General features: G+C 39.7%; 1 protein-coding gene across 1 annotated transcript in view; it reads right to left on the bottom strand.

Moving 5' to 3' along the window:
• The window catches only part of EYA1 (EYA transcriptional coactivator and phosphatase 1), a 326218-nt gene extending 308449 nt beyond the window's left edge, over nucleotides 1-17769 (bottom strand). The window contains exons 1-2 of the mRNA XM_012663113.1: nucleotides 17652-17769; nucleotides 6740-6847 (exon numbers count right to left, since the gene is read on the bottom strand). Coding sequence (XP_012518567.1) covers nucleotides 6740-6772 — 33 coding nt within the window. The 5' untranslated portion in view covers nucleotides 6773-6847; nucleotides 17652-17769. The remainder of the gene's footprint in view (nucleotides 1-6739; nucleotides 6848-17651) is intronic.
• Nucleotides 17770-22867: the final 5098 nt, after the last annotated feature.

Here is a 22867-nt window from a genome sequence, read left to right as displayed (position 1 = left end):
GTATGTTATCATCACCCCATCTACAGACAAGGAAAATGGCCCAAGGGAGGTACATGGACTTGCCCAAGGTCATGCAGCTAGTTAGTATCACAGCTCAAACTTGAACCCAAGAAGCTGGGCTCCAGAATCTGCGCTTGCATTCACTATATGTCTTACATATGTTATTTCTAATCACACAATCATGCAAGAAAGGTATTATTATCCCAACTTTACAAATGAGGAAGAAATGAGGCTCAGAGGGGTTAAAAAAAAAACTTGCCCAAGTTCAAAGCAAAGACTAATGCAGTATCTCTGGCATGAAATGTCCTGCCCTTTCTAAAAAGATGCCCCACTGGGCTTGGCACTAGTGGCTATATATATTGCTTTACAGTTTACAAAGTGCTTTGGCATATAATATCTTATTTCTTTGTCACAGGGATCCAGCAATACAGACCTATTATGTCTACCTATAAAAACAAAACTGAAGCTCAGAAATTGAAATAACGTTCCTAAAGTTATTTATTGAAAGAACCCATAGTTAATAAACTGTGACTGAAAACCAGGTATTCTGATTCCAAGTCGGGGTTCTCCTCGCTGTGCCTAACTGCCTTCCCAAGTTCAAGTTATGTATTTGCTATGCACTCATCACAACTAGACAGCTTACCCCAGCTCTAGGGTACTTTACCTAGTGCTGACAATGCAAACCATCACTCTTACCCGACAGATGGAGAGAAGAAAAATTAGCGTATTAGGGATACAGCTTCTAACTGATAGTTGTAAAAAGGACCTTAAGCATTAGAAAATAATTGCATAATATATTCATTATTAGATATTTTCATCAAGATGGTTAGAATGTAGGTGATGGCACATCGAGGGCTAAATCTCCCCATCCATGAGATGAAGAGATAGGACTGGAACTGTGGTTTGAAGCTGGTGCTTCTATGATCACAGCCTGGGGGTTTCCCAAAGGTCCATCAAAGGTGACTATTGGGTGGCCTGCCCATCGCCTTCTCTGGGAACTGCGGCGTTCCTGCTGCAGCTCCCTTCTCCCTCAGCCACAGAATCAAGACCATGCAAGGCCAAGCAGAGTCTGTCCTTCCACACAGTGGATGGCCCAGTAATGTATAAACCATGGTGGTCAGCCAGTGCTGGGCAAAGGGAACAGAGAAAGCCAATCTATAAACAGAAAGAGGACTGAAAAAAAATGTCCAGAGTAAAATAAAAAGAAAACTGTCTCTATTTCCTGGATACCTTTTTTCTCAAGACTTTCCTTTCATTTGCTTAAGCCAGTTCACGGTAAGTTCCACTACTTGCAACCACATAAACAGGATTTAGTCAAGGTGCCGAGATGGTAGGGGGATAGGTAGGCAAATAGACAAGGTTTTAGGCCCCATGTTCTTATTAGTCTTTGTAATGGGTTGAATTGTATCCCTACAAAAAAATATATAAATATGTTGAAGTCCCAATCCCCAGTATCTGTGAATGTGACCTTATTTGGAAGTAGGTTCTTCATAGATGTAATCAAGTTAAGATGAGATCACTAGGCCCTAATCCAATATGACTGGTTTCCTTATAAGAGGAGAAGAGACACAGACATAGGAGGGGAGAAGGCCATGTGAAAATGTAGGCAGAGACTGAAGTGCCGCAGCTATAAGCCGAGGAAAGCCAAGGATTGCGGGCAAATCCCCAGAAGCTAAGCAGAAGCAAGGAGAAGCCGGATTCCCCTCCAGGTTTCAGAGGGATATGGCCCTGCCAACATCTTGATTTTGGAGTTCTAGCCTCTAGAACTGTGAAACCATACATTTCTGTTGCTTTAAGCCACATAGTTTGTGGCACTTTGTTACAGCAACCCTGAAAAACAAACGCAGGCTTCCAATGAAATGGTTCTGCTTTAAAAAAAAAAAAAAGAAAGAAAGAAATTGCAAATTACTGTATTCTATGATTTTAAATTTAGGTTATCTAAAATTTTCACTTAGATAAAATATCTCACTTGTGGTGAAGCTGAATAAATAAAACCCTGATTTAATTTATAATTTCCCAGCTAATTTGACCTATACATGTGTATTGTATTTGTCAAACTACTTTCAGAAACTTCTGCTAAAGACAGTGTTTCTTTCTATTAATAAAATAAATATTTAAATTTTCCATTTTGGTTAAAAGTCACCTTTTATTTCCAGGATCACCAAGTAAAGGAATACGGTGCATATACATTTGATTTAATGGTTTTCCTTGCAAAACTCAGCATCTCAGCAAAAGCTGCTGTTAGCATTACAAATTTACCATAATTTAAAAGGAGACTCAAGCGGTACAGTTATGAGAATACAATGGAGCTCTAAGGCATAATTATTCCTAAAGATCATCATCTGAAATTTTTGAAATAAAAGTAAGTTATCTGTCTACCATTTATAATAAAACACTTTTAGAATCTCAGGAGACCTAATTCCACCCCCTCGTCCTACCAGCTGACAACAGCATGATCAAACGTATGTAGTGTTGGTGTTTATATTAATTATACCTGGCACAGGTATGATGGTTGCGTTTTTAAAAATTTTATTGTAGACTTGCAGGTGGTCAGATAATTTTTTATTCATGACCACATTTTTCTAGAGATGTTTCCAATAAAAAGTGCATTAGAGTTATATTACACTTTTTAGTTTTCAAAGAACTTTTAAATACATGATCCCACTTGACCTACAAAATTGTGATTTTAAATAAGAGAAGGCAAATATTATCTTCTCTGTTTTATAGCAGAAGAGACTGATGCTTGGAAATCCACCCCAGGTCATACAACTAGTAAAAGGTAAAACCAGGTCTTCTGACTCCAAATTTGAAATGTAGTTCTCAATATACTAGGCTGCCTGTCTGATTCAGACACAAGGTTTGTGTTACTGAGCGGTGAGATTTAAATGCAAGCCTCACAGCTTCATAAGGAAAATATACCAATTTATTTTTTTAATTCCCTTTTTTTTCAAAGAGTTAGTAGATGCTTTTTTTAACTTGACATGATTTCTTTATAGAAATCCTAATATAATAGAGAAACTGAAAGACACAGCCATAGCTCTGCTCTATAATGCTTGTGTTTCTGAGATGTTTACCTTGGATCGGGACTGCCACTGAGCTATGAGTGGCGCGGCTGCAATGGCGCTGCTGAGAGAAGGTGGAGCTGTGCTCCTCCAGGCGGGAACTCCTCAGAGGCAAATAGAAAGGTGGCCAAAATTGAGAGAGAAATGATGTAAAGCCCCGCAAACCTCTTCCTCTCCATTATGTCCCCATGAAGTGAATAGAAGAGTGGATAGAACTTACAAAATCACGAGTTACTCCCTTTTCCTAGATGTGGGAGACACGTATGCAGAACATTCCAGAATAAGAAAGGTAGAATTCCTGATTTAGCATTTTTGCTCAATGCTGTGTCTATGTAGTACCAAAATGAGAAGCTGCTTCACCTCTGCCCATGGTCCCTCATCACATGGTAGACACATTTCCAAAACTCTGCTACGGTCAAGAGGCTACAGTACAGGAATATTGCGCTTTTCAATGTTCACATAATTAGCCATTTTCCCTCCCTCAAGCGTCATGAGCCACCTCAAAAATCTTAACTTCAAATCCCACAATGCACAGCGGTAGCACCAAGATTAAGCGTGAACGTGCCCTCGTTTAAGGGCTTCCCTGCCCTGCCACCTTCGCGCTCACTGAAATGACAGGGAAGCTCCTTTCAACCTCTCCCACAGAGAGAGTGACTGAGGCTCAGGCTCACCAGCTGTCTTGGGAGTTAGCCTCCTGCTCAGCCCACAGCCCTGGGCTAAAAGGAAGAATGAACAGGCACTGCCGCCTCCTCCCCAAGCTGGTCATATCTCTGTCTATGGAGAAGAGAAAGAACCACGGAGACTTGAGAAAGAATCATTGTTTACAAAGGCAATGGAGATTCATAATTTTACATGAATAATTGCACACGTTGAGAATTACAAATATATTTTGTAAACTGGAGCTGTGTGCATCAACTTTCAAGAAGCTTTTTTTCTTTTAATATCATTTTTCTGATAAGAAAACCGAAGGTCTTACTCCTTTCGAGACTATGCTTAGGGAGGCAAGTATTTAAGTCTTACTGGAAGAGGCACAGTCCAGAACGGGCCATTAGCAGGTGTCATTCTGTGAGCAAAACTCAATAAGAGTGGAAGAAAGTAAGAGTTATAAAACAATAAAGCTGGAGAGGACATTAGGTTATGTGGATTTCACTCTTCTCAGTTTACAGATGCAAAAATCAAGGTTCCCATAGTTCTTAGAATATATTTAATAATTTTTTAAAAAAGAATGTATACAATGGATACAAGTCATCAATAAAAAAGAATAACCTACAATGCATGCAACAACACTGGTGAATTTCACTTGATGCTAAATGAAAGAAGCCAGGTACCAAAGAGAGCACACTGTGTGAGGATTCAATTTACAGGAACTTCTAGAACAGGCACAGCTGATCAAAGGTGTAGACAACTGAAACAGTGGTTGCCTATGGGGCCAGAGGATGGGAGGTACTGAGTGAGAAAGGATACAAGAGGATTTGCTAGGGAGATGGAAATGTTCTAATTTATAACAGGGTGTAGGTTACATGGCTATATTCATTTGTAAAAACTGGACAGTTAAGATTTGTGCCTTTCAATGCATGTAAATTCTATCTTTAAAAAACGCTGTAAAAAATTCGTAATCTTTCAGTGCTGGTGTGAAAATAGGTGGTAGTAAGATGAAATGGGAATAGCAGAATACTGCTCAGTGCAGAAGCGGGTACCAGGGTACACGATACTCTTGTGTTTACTCTTAATATGGTTGAAACTTTTGTAAGATAAACTTTAGAAAGATGACTGTGATAAGCAAGGGAAAGTTCTATCATGTTTACAAGTGTGAGCACTTAGCTACTGGTCCTAAACACCTTTAGATCTTTTATTTTCCTGAGTTACCTTAATGTTTTCAGCTAAGTTAGGTCCTCCTTCCCTCTTGAGCTCTTTCCCCACCTTCCTGAGGGAAAGAGGAAAGCTGAGAGCCAAGGAAGCAAGCATGGAGCCCACACAGCAGCCCACTCAGGGCCTCCACCAAGGGGCCTCCGAAGAGACAGAGTGAACGAGCAAGAGCCAAATTGCCAGGAAACAGCTTCTCCAACCAACACCACACAGTGTTTGCCCTTGAGAAATATCCCTCCCTAGTTTTGTACCTCTGAGATAGCCAAATACGTTCCAAGAACAAAACTGCTTCACTCTCACATAAAAAAAGAACGAAATGATATGCAATTAGATCACCCACTAAAATGTCTTTTTGTTATGATAGCCAAAGTAATTTTTTAATCTTTACATTTTTTATCTATTTGTTATTTTAGTCTCAAATCGTAGTTAATCTCATCAGTTTTAAATTAGAATCCGCATAATATGAAATAGCGAAAGAAATATTATTGGCGATATTTCTTTGCAGATACTCTTAAATTTGTTGGTGATTCTCCAGCACATCAACCTGCCACCAACTAATGAGCAAAGCAAAAAAGTCAATGCATGTGAGTTATTAGTGAGTTGATTTTTCATTTATTTTATATGAGCTACACAAGTGTTTTTAACATAACAAAATCAAATATCACAGACCCATAACAGGAGTTTCAACAAACAAATTAAATGGGTTGAGGGCGCTTTTCCTGTTTAGGGTAAAAGCTATGCCATACAAAGTGATGTGAAGTGCTTTACGTGAATTACCTCCCGTGATGACTTTAGAAGATCCATAAAAACACACTCTGTAATTGCATACAGCCCGAGTGCAAGACTACCTGGATAGCACTCGACCACTTGTTATTAAAATTCTCATCCATTAGCAGTTACTGCTTATTGCATAACACCAATAGGTCTTGTAAAACACACATTTACAGGAACCACAACAGCATTACTAAAGATCACACTTCAGGTCTGCAATAATTCTATTGTGAACAAAGTTGAGCTGTAAAACCACAGGTCTAAAAGCATGGCATCTGACCGGAAAACTTAAAATGCAAAGTCACATGTGCCTCCCCAAATATTGCTATGGAAATTTTCCAAAGAAACAACTTTACCTTACTGAAATATGCTTTTTTAAAATTAAAACTCATTAAGTTATTCAAGTTCTAAATAGCTCAAAGGTTATTTTGTAAGATTACCTCTAATTGGGAATATTTATTTATGATCCAAAGGAAGCTTTCTTTCTTCCTGATTATGAACCTGAGGAAAATTTCTGAACCCTTTCTCTTCTGTTCACAAGATAAACAAACAAAGTATACCCTAAGGCTCTCTTAATTTAAAGCCCATTCAAGAGATCGTTAAACTGTGAAATTTCTACACAAAACACACTTTTTAAAGATACATACGTACATATATAAATTCATAAAACAAATGCGTATAAAATAATCCAAAATGTAAACATTAATTTCAAGTTTTGTGAGACAAATATATGTTTTCCCTAAGGCAAAGGAAAATGTTAGCCTGAAAATTATGTTATGCATATTAGTGTAATTACAGAATACTAAAGGTTGGCTTTTTCCTCTAGGATTCTACTTTTGATAGCTGATACCTCTAAGAAAAGATATAAATTAGGTTAGGATGAGGAAATAGTGTACTACCTAATTCTTAAGTTTCAAAATCATTAAAAATTGGTACAGAGCTTTTGAGAAATTTCCAGACACTCAGGTTACAATGAAAATAGCCATTATGATTTTAAAAGTAATAACTCTTTCCTTAGGACTGACGTCCTGTTTACTTACAGATTGTCCATTTATCCCCCGGGAGTCTTCCATCGAAGACCTCTTCTTCTGAATTATATATGGGCTATTAGCTACACACTTCTTCAAAGGGTTCCAACACCCCTGCACCTGTGAACAACAGAGCATCAAGCAGCCGTATTAATTGTGTGCCATGAAATTAAGAGTTGGTCTTCACATCTGCGGCTTTCCATTTACTAGCATGTATACACAAGTCAAGAACACTTACCTTCACTGAATGAATCTTTAAAATAAATATTATGGGCTCATTGTTTATCACAATCTACATGAGCCAAATGTGGCCAAATTATAGCTCTGTTGTGCCTGCTGTCAGCAGCTGCAGCCCAAGGAAAAAAAAAAGAATGTTGGGGAGCAGGAGGGGAGCAGCTAAAGAGCTTTCCACACACATTATTTTTGAGCCAACAGTACAAGAGCTTTTTTTTTTTCCTCTTCTTTTTTCTTTTTGCATTCAGTTTCTCCATGCTATCTATCAACGTCAATTGCACCACAATGCAAAGAGGAAATACTAACAAAGAAATATGATTGTAGTCTGGGCAAGGATGAAAGAGAAAAAACTAGAGTTGAGTGTTTTACCCTCAGGGCAAGGATATTATTATACTATTTTTAAGCAAGTTTACATTAGGTCACAGTTTCACGGATGATCAAGTCTGCACCTTCAGAAACTCAACACCTTCAGGAAGAATGGGTTTGGGGGATGCTTCAAAACATGGACAGTAAATGTAGTATTTTGACATATAATCTACATTTAGCTTCCTTCAAAAAAAAAAAGAATAATATAGCCATCTAGCTGCCCATTCTAGTTTCCTAACTTTCAGAATTAATTTTCATGCTTATGCTCAAATGAGAAACCCAAAAGATATTCTCAGATTTTCTTGCTTGAGCTTGGCAACTGAGAAATTATTCTGTATGTCGCATGTAAACTTTAATGCAGATATTTAAATATACATGTAATTTTAAGCAAAAAAGAAAATACAATCTTAATATTACCCAAGATAAAATTAGACAACAAAGAACATGTAGCAGTTTAATCTCAGTATCACTTTTTGTAAAGGTACTTGAATTTCTGCCCGCTAGTATGTTAGGAAAACCACTGTAGTGGAAATCAAGAAATCTGAATTCATGTTCTGACTCTGCCACTAAACAGCTGAATGATCTCAGGCAAATAATATAGGCTCTCTGTTAACACTCAACTCTCAACTCAATATCTGTGAAATGGGAGATTTTAACTGGATGATATCTTACAGCTTTATATTTTATATAAATATTTTATATTTTATAATTTAATGAGTATATGCATCTGCACACACATTTTTCAGGTAAAATATTCCAAGCATGGCTTATTTGAGAAGCAATTTTGCAATACTGGAGTAATTCTCACTTCTGTTTGTTTTGCTCACAATTATCAACGCTGCAAAAGATATGCCTAACCCATGGTCAACATAAAGATGATGCCTCTTGGACAACATAATACTCACAAATAACTAGACTCTTAAAATTTTGAGAACCCTTATTAAAGCACCACATTTTTGTAATTTTAATGAGAAACAATTTTATAATTTCAGCTTGTGAATAAACAGAAATCATATGAATGTACTTACGATCTGTGAAGCCAAGAAAACAACACATAGCACTCTATTTTCAATTGTACAAAATTTCAGAACAGAATCTTAAAATTAACCAGCATTGCTTTTAGAGGATCCCTTGTATAATCAGGGAAGAGATATTACAGAATATACTAGACTGTTTGTCATTGCTTATGTTACTCTAGGGAGGCATATTAACTTTTCCAGGCACTAAGGTGGGATTTTAAAATAATGATAATAATCTTGCCTTACATCGGTAAAACACTTTACAGTTTAGAAAGTGATTTCACATAAATTGCTCACAGTGCACCTATATATGGTAAGACAAAGCCCAGTCTCATTCCTCACAGAAGGGAGCAGGCCTAAGACAAAGCCCCCTCTGATTTCCCATAAATTCCCATCTTCTCCATACCTGTCCTGAGAACACATTTCAATCAAATTCTGTATATTTGATATTCCAGGATTATTTCCCATGTGTTTCTTTTCCATATTTTCATATTGAACTTACTGAACAGTTTAAGGTATTAAGAATGGTCAAGTTACATGCGCATGAAAGGTATTTCATTTGTAATTTTATTTCTGCTGAAGATGAAACTATTCTGTACTAAATATCGTGTTTGTTATTGTTTTCTGGGCCAAAAAGAAAAGACAGAGATCACTGAGAAGTCAAAGCAGTCAGCATTCATCTACCTCAGGTAGATGCCTCTAGTAAAAAAGACCATCACTCAAAAATCAAAAATTGCAGAGAGTCATGGACTCTATTTACAAATCCTCCAGTGCTTGCTAAATCAGCATAGTTGTTTCCAGATTTCTACATGTCAATCCAAACCATGAAATATATGATATGACTGGGTCTACTGATATTTAGGAGCCTAGCTCTGGTAAACCCTTAATTTCCTCGCTGGACTTGATCTTTCATGGTTTATAAATAAGCCTGCCTCCATTATAGCACTTAGCTAGTGGGACTGCAATTACTTCTCTACCTATCTCCTCTACTAGACTGTAGCTCCATGAAGGCTAGGTCCCATGCCTTACTCTCTCATTTGTGTCACATATGGCACTCATTAAATATTGTGAATGAATGAATAAATAAATGAATGAATGAGTGTTGTTGATACATGGCAACTTTTGAATACATGTAAACTCTAAGCTAGAATTAGGTGGGTAGTTAAATGGCGGTGCTATCATTCAATCAACTTGAGAAGCATCCATCACATTTTTGGTCCTGAGCATTTGTCTGAGTACCTTAAGAAATAGTCCCAAGCAAGAACGGGTGACAATGTCTATCTATCCACCTACTTACCTACCTACCTACCTACCTACACACATGGAGTAGCTATTCATAAAACTGTATAGACCTACACATAAGCACATATGGAGGTAAACTCAGAGATGAACTTCTCAGGGACCTTGATTAAACCAAGGAGTGGTTCCTAGAAAAGGAGTAGAAGACTGTGGGGAGGCTAATCCAGGTATAGAGTGGTTGGGGGTGGGGGATGGTACACACTGATAGAAGGATGAGTGGAATGAGGTTTGTTTTGGGGGACACGTGGAGTACAAGAGGCAGGTGCCTTGGTATCAGAGGTGCCCCTACAGTGCAAGGTGCCATAAGTCTGGTGGCCATTACCCATTCAAAGGGCATCCATGACATTCATCTTGCTAAAGCAGGGAACTGGATTAATCACCCACTTGTGCATTTACCCCAAATGGCCAAATCCTTTACTTACCCACTCTCAAGTCAACTATGGCAGTACCCTTCAGAAGAGGGGTGCCCCTTAGAGTTGTACACAATGGGAGCCCACCCTGCTATAGGCCACTGAAGTAAAGATTTTCTCATAAAGAGACAAGGACCAAGAGGTATCCAGGGACCCTAGCTGCCAAGTCCAAGACTCTGGGTTAGCTATTTACCCTGATCATAGAGAAAAGCCTCTTTCTGAAATGTATTTCACCAACTCTCTAAGTAGGAAAAAAGATCAACTGAACAAAACATTGAGAAAAAGCTGCACAGTGTCAGGCTAGGCATGCATTTAAACACAGCCTGACTCTTCATATTTTCTAGCTATATGAGGCCACTGGAGAAGAAGATGTTCTCCAAGGGAAGATGGTAGCAAGCAGCCCCTTCCAAGGTCACCACAGCCCACAGAGACAGGGCAGAGGCCCCCACAGCTCCAGGCAGTGGAGCTCCTGACTTGCATTCACAGTCCCAGGCCAGATGCTTGCCTGGTGTCTGTTACAGGTGGCAAGAGGAACATTAGGAGGCTTCCCAACAAGGAAGAAAAGACGAGTGATGGCTCCATTTGAATTGGTCTTTTCAACACTTGAGGGCACTATGCCTTTTTCAGTCCTATGCTCAAAGAAACCCAGCCAGGCAAAGTGAGGAAGGAGAACACAGTCAGGGTCTTCGCCGACCATGAATGAAGGAGGTGTAGTAGAAAGCAAGATTTTGGACTGTTGATGAAAAGCTGACTTTGTTAGGTGAACTTGCCTGACACCAGATTAATGAAAGCTTTAGGAACTTCCTTACATTTTCTACTCTTGGGGGAGTGGGGCAGAAAAGAGTTGAAATTAGCGTACATACACTGGCAAATAAACTATGGCAAATACACATTAGATTTAGGTACTGATAAAACAAACCCTACAAAAAACATCAAATTGAGACTCTAATCTGACAGAAATTTGCAATCGTTCAAAATACCCCGCGGGGGCCCAGAGGCATTATGAAGTTGGACCCCAGGTGATGACATTATAATTATACCCATAGAGTTCAGTGGTGCATATTTGGGAGTGATATTTTATACCCGATTGTAATCGATAAGCCAATTAATTTTCAAACTACAGAATGGTTCTAAACACAGAAACTTTAAAGCATGTCAAACAAAACATCTTTTCTGTGCATTCCTGCTATAATTTAAACTCTCCCTGGGCTGCCAATCTTTCTCCCCAATTCTACAAACAGCCCTTACTACTTAAAAAAGGAAACAAAGTACTCGAGAGCTCTAAATCTAAAATTTTCCAGGTTTGGTTAAATCTACAGTCACCCTACATAGACACTTACTATTCTTTTTCTACCCATCAGCTAAAACCAGGCAGTTGATAAAATTAGCAACACCACCTCACCTTACAGGTAAAAATTAACCTTCTTTTATTTTAGTTCTAGCTCATCGCCAATATACTGGCTATTTTCAGAACAACGGCTTCGGAGGGGAGAAGTTGGAATAAATGCGTAGATCACAGAGAATGAAGTAGACAGAGAAAGGGCCATGCCAGGCAGGCCATTGGGACAGACTTTCTAGATCGAAGAAAAATAGGGTGGGGGTGGAGGTTGGGTGTAATATGCTTGGGAAGAAAACAATATTTCTTTTTTATTTTATACATTATATGTATTTTAATTTTCCCTGCTGATTTTGGAAAAAAGATTATAATTTAGATGCCACATTAATCATCTCTAATGAACCAGAGACTCATCGACACTATTAATAACTTGCGGCTCCTTGGATGAAAGAATATTTTCATTACAACACACCATCACTTTATTCTTTGCCTCCTCACTAAGTGTTGAGTTTTCTAACATTCCTGAGAAGCAGAAGGAAACTAGTAGTTGAACATTGCTTTATAGAAAAGAAAAGGGCTATTCTGAAATATGTCCCCAGAAGACTACAACTACAGACTGAATAAACATATCAAATCAAGGGGTCTCTAAGAAAATTTACAAACAGAAGCCTGTAGTGAAATGAGCCATTGGATAAATGACCTCCAGAGACCTTCTCAACTCACTACTTCATGGCTCCAGAAGCCACAAGGTGCCATGTCTGTCACCTCTTCTTTGCTTTCCTCACCTCCTAAGAAATTTGGTTATATTAAGGGAAACCGAGATTGGGCATACTCAGATGAGTCAGACTCAGAAATCATATACACATCAGTCTTTCAAATAGGAAAGGGGCCATCCCAACCACCGAACCCAGTAATGAAAAACAACTTGATCTCTACCTTGGTGAAAGTCTTCTATAGCTGTCAATGTGGTTTCTGTAGAAGTAAACGTCTACACTAATTTTCTTTTATAGATTTTTTCCACTTCTTTTTTTTTTTTTTTTTTTTGAGACAGAGTCTCACTCTGTTGCCCTGGCTAGAGTGAGTGCCGTGGCATCAGCCTAGCTCACAGCAACCTCAAACTCCTGGGCTCAAGCGATCCTACTGCCTCAGCCTCCTGAGTAGCTGGGACTACAGGCATGTGCCACCATGCCCGGCTAATTTTTTCTATATATTTTTTAGTTGTCCAGATAATTTCTTTCTATTTTTTTAGTAGAAACGGGGTCTCGTTCTTGCTCAGGCTGGTCTCGAACTCCTGAGCTCAAACAATCCGCCCACCTCGGCCTCCCAGAGTGCTAGGATTACAGGCGTGAGCCACCGTGCCCGGCCTTTTTCCACTTCTTTACTGGTACTGCTGATTTAAAGTTTTTAGTATGAAGCCTGTCTATAAATAATGACCATATTTCTGCAAATATGACCATATTTCTGCAGCCACCATATGCAACTTCCTTCCAACTCCAACTGAAAAATGCAAGGCAAGTGGAAAATCAGATGAGCTGATGCTAATTATTAATAGAATGATGACATGCTTATTTGGTAACCAAAGTTTAATTCAAACTACATTTTGAAGACTATTAGACCTACAAATTATTTAATATAGCACTTACTATGTTAACAATATTAAGAAAACTCTAAGTAAATGCTGATTATGATTGGTGGTACACCCATGAGGAATTTGAGGAACAGTGGTATGCTATACATAGCACAGTGGTCCCCCAACCTTTTTGGCACCAGGGACTGGTTTTATGAAAGACAATTTTCCATGGACCAGGGAGGTGGGGGGTGGGGAGGGGGGTATGGTTTTGGGCTGATTCAAGCGCATTACATTTATTGCGCAGCCAAACCTCTCTGCTAATGATAATCTGTATTTGCAGCCGCTCCCCAGCACTAGCATCACCACCTCAGCTCCACCTCAGATCATCAGGCATTAGATTCTCATAAGGAGCTGCAACCTAGATCCCTTGCACGCGCAGTTTACAGTAGGGTTCGTGCTTGTAGGAGAATCCAATGCCTCAACTGATCTGACAGGAGGAGAGGCTTATATGGTGATGTGAGTGATGGGGAGTGGCTGTAAACACAGATGAAGCTTCCCTGGCTGGCCCGCCACTCACCTCCTGCTGTGCAGCCCAGTCCTAGGGGTTGGGGACTGCAGCTATAGCACATAGCTTGAGAACTACAGCTCTATAAATCCTACATGTAATAAGGAAATTCAGCCATACAAGAGAAAATAAACTATAATGTAGTCATACGTAATAAAATTATCTGAAATTCACCAGGTTGGTGTATTGATTCTCCTGCATCTACTGAATTTAAGGCATGGTGAGTCCTCCATAAATGTTTTTTTACAATGTATCATAGAAATAGCTTCTCAACCTATTCAGTCTACAGCTTCGGTTTTAAAATAACTTAAGCTTCAGAATTGGTGGCAAATAAAACTGATTCCATTCAGTGGTTTTATGGTTTGCTATGGTCCAAATTAAGTACAAAATGACTACACCTAAAGTGATGAATTTTCTTACTTTATTCAAAAGGAAAGGAAGAAATATGAAACATCTAGTCCTTTACTTTTTATACAGAGAGATCTACCACCAAACATCTCTTAAGATGTTAAAATACACCATGAAAATTCATCCATGATGGAAAACAAAACAGTGGCTACCTGGTGCCAAGGGCAGGGGGTTGGTGCACGGCAGAGTGGCCTGCGGGAACTTTTTGGGGTGTTGAAAATGTACTGTATCTCAACAGTAGTGGTTATATGGGTGTACATAACTATCAAGACGCATTGAGCTATTAGCTTAATAAAGGCATATTTTAAAAATATGCTACAACTTACATATCTATAAGTTGTCAACCTCTTTTTCCCAGTAACATCAAGAAAGTAAGAAACTGTTTAGATCATGACTGTGTTCTTCACTGGGCATACTGACAACTCCCTGCCCCTTCAAATTAAACATGATGTTAGTGCTAATCTTTGTCCAGATGTTCATACACCAATACTTCTTCTGAATGTAGGTGACATTTATTCCTACTTGAGTAAATTATAGGGTTTCAAAACCAATAATGTTCATTTTTTGGTGGAGAAGGAGCTGAAAAATATATCCTTAGTTTAAGAGGTGAGGATTAGAAATTTAATGTTCTTTAATATTAAGGTTCAATTGATATGTCAATAATTGATATGATCCTATAAGTTTAATTTTTTTTTAGGAATTAAATCAGGGATGAGAGAATAGATGCACCCCTGTTCTACTCCACCACCCTCCAGACCCTTGACAATCAAAACTAAAGTTTAGCAAAGCAATTTTCTCATTTCCTGGATGCTGACTCTCCCTTTTCGTTGCTCCTTAACCAGAGTAAGGATTGCCTGATGGAATCAGACTGCAGGACTGCAGTTTTAGAGGCCAGAAAACCAAAAATAAAAAAGACAGTAATGGAGAAAGCATTAAGCTGTCAGAAAAGAGGCACTGACTCAGGATTTCTTTGACTTTCGCTCTTTCCTTAAAACTGAAGGACAACTTACGTTATAGCAAGCTAGAAAGGTTTAAGAAACCTGTCTCCCCACAATTCCATGAGAAAACAGTTAATGGGTGGCATAACATGACGGAAATATCCATGGTAAGAGATGTTGTGAGGGGGTCATAGAAGGAAGTGGTGGAATCCAAATTTCTCTACACCTAGGGCAGGAAGCATCTGAAACATCCTTGGCAGATAGCCAACTTGCTTCCGCATGGACACTTCTGGGGACAGAAATTCACCAGTTTGTCAAGCCACCTGGTCTAGAGCTGGAAATATAGTCTTTAAGCTTTTCTTTATACCAAGCTGAAATAGACCCAACAAACCCTCTTCTCTAGGGTCAATTTTTCTTGTGCATCAACACAAACATATTTTAACATCCTCCTATACAAAACAGTCTTGGAAATATTTGAAGATTATGATGATATTTCCTAAGGGCTTTCCCCTCTAGGCCTCACACCTAATTATACATCTTTTTTAAATGAGTTACTTAACTTTCTGATCCACCTCTGTAGGACATGCCCACCCGTCAATGACCTCTGGATCTGAACACCATTGGCATTTACTGAGCTGTAAGGACACTCAAATTCTTCTGCAAATGACCTGTTTTCAAGTCATAATTCCTCTGTTCTATATTTGGGGAACTGATTCATCCCTGTGAAATTCTCACCTTGTTAGTTTCTGCCTATCAGCCAAGCTCACTCAGATTCTCTTTGACATATGATTCTGTAAGCCAATGACTGAGATATCCATTTCAACTGTGTGTAATATGCCAACCTAAAAACCATTACTTTAGCTGCTTCTTTCACTGATAGAAATAACGAAGGGAAGAAAGCCAAAAGCAGAGCCAGTCCTGATGAGTCAAAGGGTATAGAAAATGACTATTGAAGACCTGGAGTAGGAGGCTAGGGAATTGAGTCTGTAACTCTGGCACTTACCAACTCTAGAATCTTGGAAAAATTAACCACTCTGAGCCTGTTTCTTCATCAGTACAATGACATTAATGCCATCTAATAGGATAGAGAACATTGATAATGCGTCCTACACATAGTACATGCTCAATAAATTCTGTGCAAGTGGACGATAAGCACTTTGTAAAGGATAAAAGGTCATAAAACCATAATGCATGCAGTATGCTTAATTGTCTCTAGATTTACTTCCAAAAATGATTAGCTAGATCATATAAGTCAATTGCTTAAGGACAATTAGACACTTTTAGAAGCTGCATTTGAGGCTATTAAGATAACAATTAGTAAATCAATACTGTTATTGTACCACTTTCTCTCTCTCTAATTACCTTTTTGTGAACATTTTGATTTTTTTACAGGCTAAATTCCACTATTAGATCTTTTTCACAGTTCTTATTTTGTAACCTATCTTAATTAGCACTTTCCTCTGCCTTCTCTCCAAGGCCTTCACATGTTTCCAATGGTGAGACATGTTAGACTGTGCTTTCTATTAAGCAGGGAACAGATCTAATTTAGTCTGATTTGGTCTGACATCCAAGCCCTTTGTAATCTGGTCCCAGCTACCATCCCAGCTCATCACTCTACTCTAGGCCTCTCCTGCTCACCCGCAGCTACACCAGACAACTTCCAGATGCCCATAGTGCCAACAACTCTCCACCTGGCCAATTCTCCTTCCACCCAGACTCCTACATAGCCTCCAAGACTCATCCAGGCTGCTCCTCCAGGAAGCCTTGCCCATCTGCTTTTTCTCCCATGGGGCACTAGTCACATTGGGTCACAATTGTCCACCAGGCTGCTCCTTTAGCACAGAAACCATTTTTATCCATGTAACAAGATGCCTGGTACACTGCATCCAGTATTGTTTTCCAATACTGACGGAATGAACGCCCCAGAGCGAGAGACACAGGACCATTAGGTACTAAGGATTCTGAATGGAAGAGTGCTTTCATTGGCCACCACAGACATCCTGCTCCTATATGAGTCCTGCACTCCTCACTCACAGCCGGGATCCTCTGTGCTGAGTACACACTTTCTACTGATTCTTTTGAATATATAATAAATTCATACCTCATGACAGATTTGAGTCCCTCTCAGAAAAAAAATTCATCTGATTGTTTTTAAGAAGTCTTGGTTTTTATGAGATGATTTACCTACCTAGCAGTCAGTCTGGCTACCAGAACAAAACAGCGAGGCGGGTCTTAATTAACATAAAGAAAACTGTGTACGTAGTATGCATTATCCAGACCCATCCACCCCCAACTCTCATGAAAGGTAAAGCATAGATCTTGTTTATTTTTCCTTGCTTTCCTAATTATTCACTGAAATGATAATTCCTCGACATTGTCGACCCCTCTATTTCTTTTAACTGGCCTCTTTGATTTGGACCAATCAAACCACTTTGGGCCAAAGGAAAGAAATACCGGGGCCAGAACGCGCTACAAATGAATACCGGCTCGCCCGGGCTGCCCCCCAAATGTTTCCCATTACTGGAGCTTCAAGCGCGAGCACATGTCTAAGACAGCCACCAAACTTCAAATACGGCCAGGACAGGAGGATCCTCCCCTCCATTGCCCGACGTCCCAATCAGTCACCACCTCCCCGAAGGAAAGCAAAGCGGCCCGGACACGTCCCTCCACGTGCAGCGCCCTAATGCTGCCCGGCCAGGGGGCGACGGCGGCATCCCGCCACCGACCGCCCCCACGCGCGGCCCCCATTATTGCGCGCCCTCCAGGTGGCTCCGCGTACCTGGCTGCGGCGCCCTCGCGGGGAAGGCGGCCTCGGAGGCGGCCCGGGCGGGCTGGGCGCGGGTGGCGCTCGCCGAGGTCGGGCCCCCCTCCGCCGCTCCCCGGGCGCCGGTCGCCGCCCTCCTGCCCCGGGCGGGGCCGCTGACGGGCTCTGGGCCGCCGCCTGGGAGCCCAGGGGTCAGATTTAGTTTCACAACAAAGTCCCCTCGTCACCGCAACCCGACTGAGGCCAGCGCCGGCGCAGCGGCAGGGCGGGGGCGGGAGCGCGGCCGCGGCGGCGCGGAGGCGGGAAGAGCGCGCCAGGGGCCGGGGGCGGCCGGACTTACTCGTGCCACAGCTTCCGCGACGCGGGGCTGAGGAACGCGTTCTTCTCAGAGCAAACCGAAAATGGGTGACGGAGAGGCTAGGGCAGCGCTAAGAGGGGCTCTGCCTCGGTGGTTAGGGCAAAATCCCTGCTCGGCTTCCAGAAATTCGAGCCAGTGGTGGCTTTTTTCTTCCTTTCCTTTTTAAACGCGCCTGTGCCTCCGGGTCGAGGGGCGCCCTTGCGCGGTTCAGAGTGCACAGCAACACCGGGGCCGGCCCGGCGAGGGGAGCCCTCTTCCCGGCACCCTCGGCCTCCCAGGACCCCCACCCCAGCCCCTTCCCTGGGCCCGACTCCCCGCCGCGCCCAGCCGGAGCCTGGGCCGGGAGACCACAGCCCCGCGGGGCGCCTCGGACGCCTGGGCCCCTGCAGCGTTTTCTAAATGAGAGGCCTCAGAAACAAGGAGCGGGTGGTGGGGTTAGCCGTGTTACCATGGGGGAGCTAGGTGGCCCTGAAGGGAAAGATGGGTGGAGTGACTTGGTGATCTTTTTTCTGGTGGGATGGGTAGGATATAAAGGAATATTCAGTCAGCCTGACACTTACTAAAACATCCGAGATTCAAATAACTTTAGAAGTGGTCTTAAAGGCACGTACTCTAACTTCTTTTTACTGTTAGGGAAACTGAGGCAAAAAAGGTTAAATGGATTACCCCAAAATCGTGCGGGGAGGGGGAGCCTGGACTAAATGCTCAGGCGTAGCTCATTATCCTTTCCTCTAAACTTTTTGTCTTTCTTTGCATCGAAGAACCCTTTGGGAGGGTAGGGGGAAGTTCCTCTGCTTCTGTAGCCTAATGGGAGCTAGAGAGTCTTGATTCACCCTGTAAAGTAGTTCAGCATTGGCTGAAGCATCCATTACAGGCGGGTAATCTGAGATATTCCTTCTTCAGGAACTTCCTCTTACTTGATTAGGGAATCCAATCACGAGCAGTGAAAGATATGCAAATACCTTGATGATTTGCTCTTATACAGACTCATCACTTTTCAGTGAGCCTCAAAATGTTGGCTCTTCTCTCCCTCAAATGAAATCCCTTCCCCAACCCCCACTCAATTATTCACATCAAATGAGATAATGTAAGCAAAGGGCCTCAGCAAGTATAAAGCATGGCATGAATGCAGGTATTATTGCACACACTCTTTCAAAATCGTTTGGATTCACACGCTTTCCTATTGTTTCTGTCAGTCATCGAGTATCTGTTGACTTGTGCTAGATACCATGAAGTTAGAGTCAGAACAATGAGACCTAATCCTCCACCTTCAAAGACCACAGATTATAGATTCTGAGATAAGACCAACACACAGGAAATAATTAGAAATCTACACAAAGACTGATTTTGGGGTCCTTAACTGTTTGATGTGTATATATATGCAGACCCAGAAACTTTCCAAAATAAACCATGAATATTGGGTGAGGGAGACTGCTTGTACAAGTCAATGCATTGATAAATCATTAATCCAGTAAGACCCCAATACCATCCCCAAAATAGAAATATTAACCAAATTATCTAGTCGACGAGGATGGCTTTGTGTTTTTGAATCCACTGCTTATCCTTTCTGCCCATTCATAAATATAAGAACATAAAAAAGCAAATCCAGAGTCTCTTCAAGCTCAGGTGATCAAAAATTTTATGTAAGGAGGGGGCAGAAATAACCACAAACTACCAAATATAAGTGTCTGCCAAAGAACTCACCAAAGGCAATGAAAGTTTCTCTTGTCAAAGACTGCAGGCATGGTATTTATTTGAAAATCATATTGTAAAAATCAATCTTGATAATTCAGATGTAACATATCATCTAAAATTTTTATGTATTAATACAAGAATTCTTTTGATCCTTGATCCTGGTATTTCCTAAAATTTGAGAGAACGATTCTCAACCCAAATATCTTACCGTTTTATTTTTTTAATTTCTGAAAATTAGTTTCATATGGCCTTTGCATAAAAACAGATCTAAATTTTGAACCAGTTTCTGAATTGGAAGGTGTGGAGAATTATTTCATTGTTGCTTTTTTAGAAATGCCGTATGTTTAGAATGTTGGCAGTATTAGATTCAGAAGATAGAGTCAGAATTTTCTATTAAGGAAAATTATTTGCACAAAGTACATTTATTTTAGCACAGTATAAAATTCTTCATATTCTCCAAAACGGGAGTAGCAGGAGCCAATTTATCGCCTATAATGTATTCCAGACACTTGCTGGAATAAACAATGCTCTTGGGCTCCTCAGATGCACAGCCAATAGGGAGCTGTTGACTACTTGAGGTTTTTACACATCACTCAGCCAAATCAGAAATCCAAATCCCAAATCAGTCACAGGCACACAGTGTGGATTTACAGTCCTGCCTGGGTATAGGGTCACAACCTGCAAATGAGTTATACCACCCAAGATAGGTTTATTTTTTACATAAAATATACTTAATTTTTTTTATTTTACATGAATACAAGTATGAATAAAATTTTCAATAAAAATTTAAATGTCCTTTGTAACACCAAGCCAAAACACAGTAGAACCATACATTTCTAATTATCCATTTGAAAATATATATAAGTTTATATTCATATATTGATGTATATATAGATATATTTATCTGTGGACTTTCCATGTAAGTAACTAATAAATGCCATAAGGACTCAATTATGTACCTGTTAGTTTACATTGGACTGAGAACATTCAGCTGTTTACATGCCATAAAATGCTAATCCTAACTGCTATCCTTAACCTACATTATGTACAATAAAAAAATTGACAAAATTTTTTGCACATGGAAGTATAAAAGCTGCTGAAGGTTAGAGTTATACTCTGGCTTATTGCATAAACATAGAACACATGTGACAGAAATGTGCATTTAAACTCAGGTCCTATTCAAATTCTCAAATACAGATCCACAGAAGGCAAAGAGCAAAAATCAACAGGAATTTCGTAGTTCTTTGAGCATTTGTATTCTGCCTACCCTGACAAGTTAGGTATGGTATGACCAATCCTGACTCCAAAGAAATTGTTATCTTTCTCTCCCCGCTCTCCCCCGTGTCACATACACACACACACACACACACACACACACACTCATTTTGAAAATTCCTTTAGTTTGGGAATGTAATTTCATATAGAAAAACTTGCCAGATGTACCTAACGTGAGTTTTTCTTAAGGAGAATGCAGATCCAGCCCCCTAATTAGGATCAAGATTGATTCCTGAACATCAGTGAGAGAAGACTGGGCCATAGGGGAACAGCCAAGAGTGAAGCCCACGTCCCAGGTGTGAGTTAGGAAGTTTCTTATGTACAGGAAAAATTAAAGAAACTTTTAATGGATGGATCATTTTTTCCAATACTGGGCTTTCTTCTTTCACTTGGATAAATCACTGAATAGGGTTAGGAGGTTAGGAATTATGTTAACTCTTTCATTATAGAATGCATCTTGAAGACACTAGAATAATAATACCAATGAAAGTTATGCACAAGACCAAAGATAGTCTGTAACCTCTAGGACCTTTATATTATAAATAAATATGTGTACTCTTTAGTCTACTGGAATATCCTATAATCTGAAAATTAATTTATGTGCCTATTGGTCCTCTAAAAACATGTACGAAGTAAACCAAGGAGAAGTTTATTCACTAGGCAGGAACTTATTAGATGTGCCATAAATTTTGACTTTTTCATCCAATTTCTTGTTATATTAGGACTGGTTTTTTAAACCAGCTATTGTTGATTAATGTTAGGAAGTACATTTCCCCTTCTTAAGACTTCTAAAAGACATCACCAGATTGTTTAATCATACTAGAAATTTTGAAGGTATGCCGCAAAAGGGTCTGGGGTGAAGGGAATAAGTTTCCTTATATCTTTATGCAATTATAGCTTAGGAGACCAAGTGAGAAATGCAACACTTGGATTCTTGGCCAGGTTTCTACTGAAACAAAAACTTAAGTTTAATTTTCAAGTGATGTTTTACTCATAGCCTATGTCTTATAAATAATTACTGTGGTAAATTTTATCATATATTTGATTTTTAAAAAATTTGCTCTATTGAATTTTTCCTTTTAGGTAAATCTTCCAAAGTGATTGAGGTACAATGTTTCTGCATATTTAACTTAATTTATCTAATTTTTCTTGTATCATTTTTTTCTCTTGGCATATATATATATGTTTTTTATTGTCAACTCCTATTATAGGTGGAGCTATCCTGAGCTGCTAATTTACTTTTATCCAGATCATTCTACTTATTAACATATCCATTTGTGAGCTGGCCTTACCTTTATAAAGTGATGATGTCTAAAAAGTGCTTTGGGGGAATATGATTCCTCAATGTGACAGTCACATGTTTCCCCCACAAAAAGGCAATGGCTTGATTGTTCTTTTTAAATTTCATAATATCATAAGACAAACAAGCATCAGCTTTATTATTCTTTCTCACAAGGGAATTTAAAAAATAACACCTTTTCCTTCAAGAACAAAATTGCAGGTGAATTTTTAAAAATGTTTAACATACTGCTTTTCCGGTGTGGTTTAACATAGAGCTTCAAGCTCTAGATGTAAACCCTAATGGCCAGCAGAATGGAGACACTTAGAAGTCTGACTCATGAAGAGTGTGGAGTAGGACCTCAAGTTTATGACTTTTAGATTGTATTTCCCCAGACATACTACTTTCACTTATCTAGGTTAAATCTCATTTGCTATTTCCTGACCATGCTTTTGGCAGATAGCTGATAGTACTTTCTTTGACTTTGGTTTCCAGTTGTAAATCACTATTAAACTTTTTTTTAAGAAATCTATCCCATTCTGTGAATTCTGTCATAATGTAAGAATAAAACTAAATAGGTAAATCCTTATTTCAAAAAGCCCAGGATATGAGAGCTTGGATTCA

Source organism: Propithecus coquereli, unplaced genomic scaffold (genome assembly GCF_000956105.1).
Source record: "Propithecus coquereli isolate 6110/MARCELLA unplaced genomic scaffold, Pcoq_1.0 Scaffold8, whole genome shotgun sequence".
Classification (NCBI taxonomy): Eukaryota; Metazoa; Chordata; class Mammalia; order Primates; family Indriidae; genus Propithecus; species Propithecus coquereli.
The sequence above is the reverse complement of the archived record's forward strand: the minus strand, read 5'-3'. Positions and strand labels throughout refer to the sequence as shown.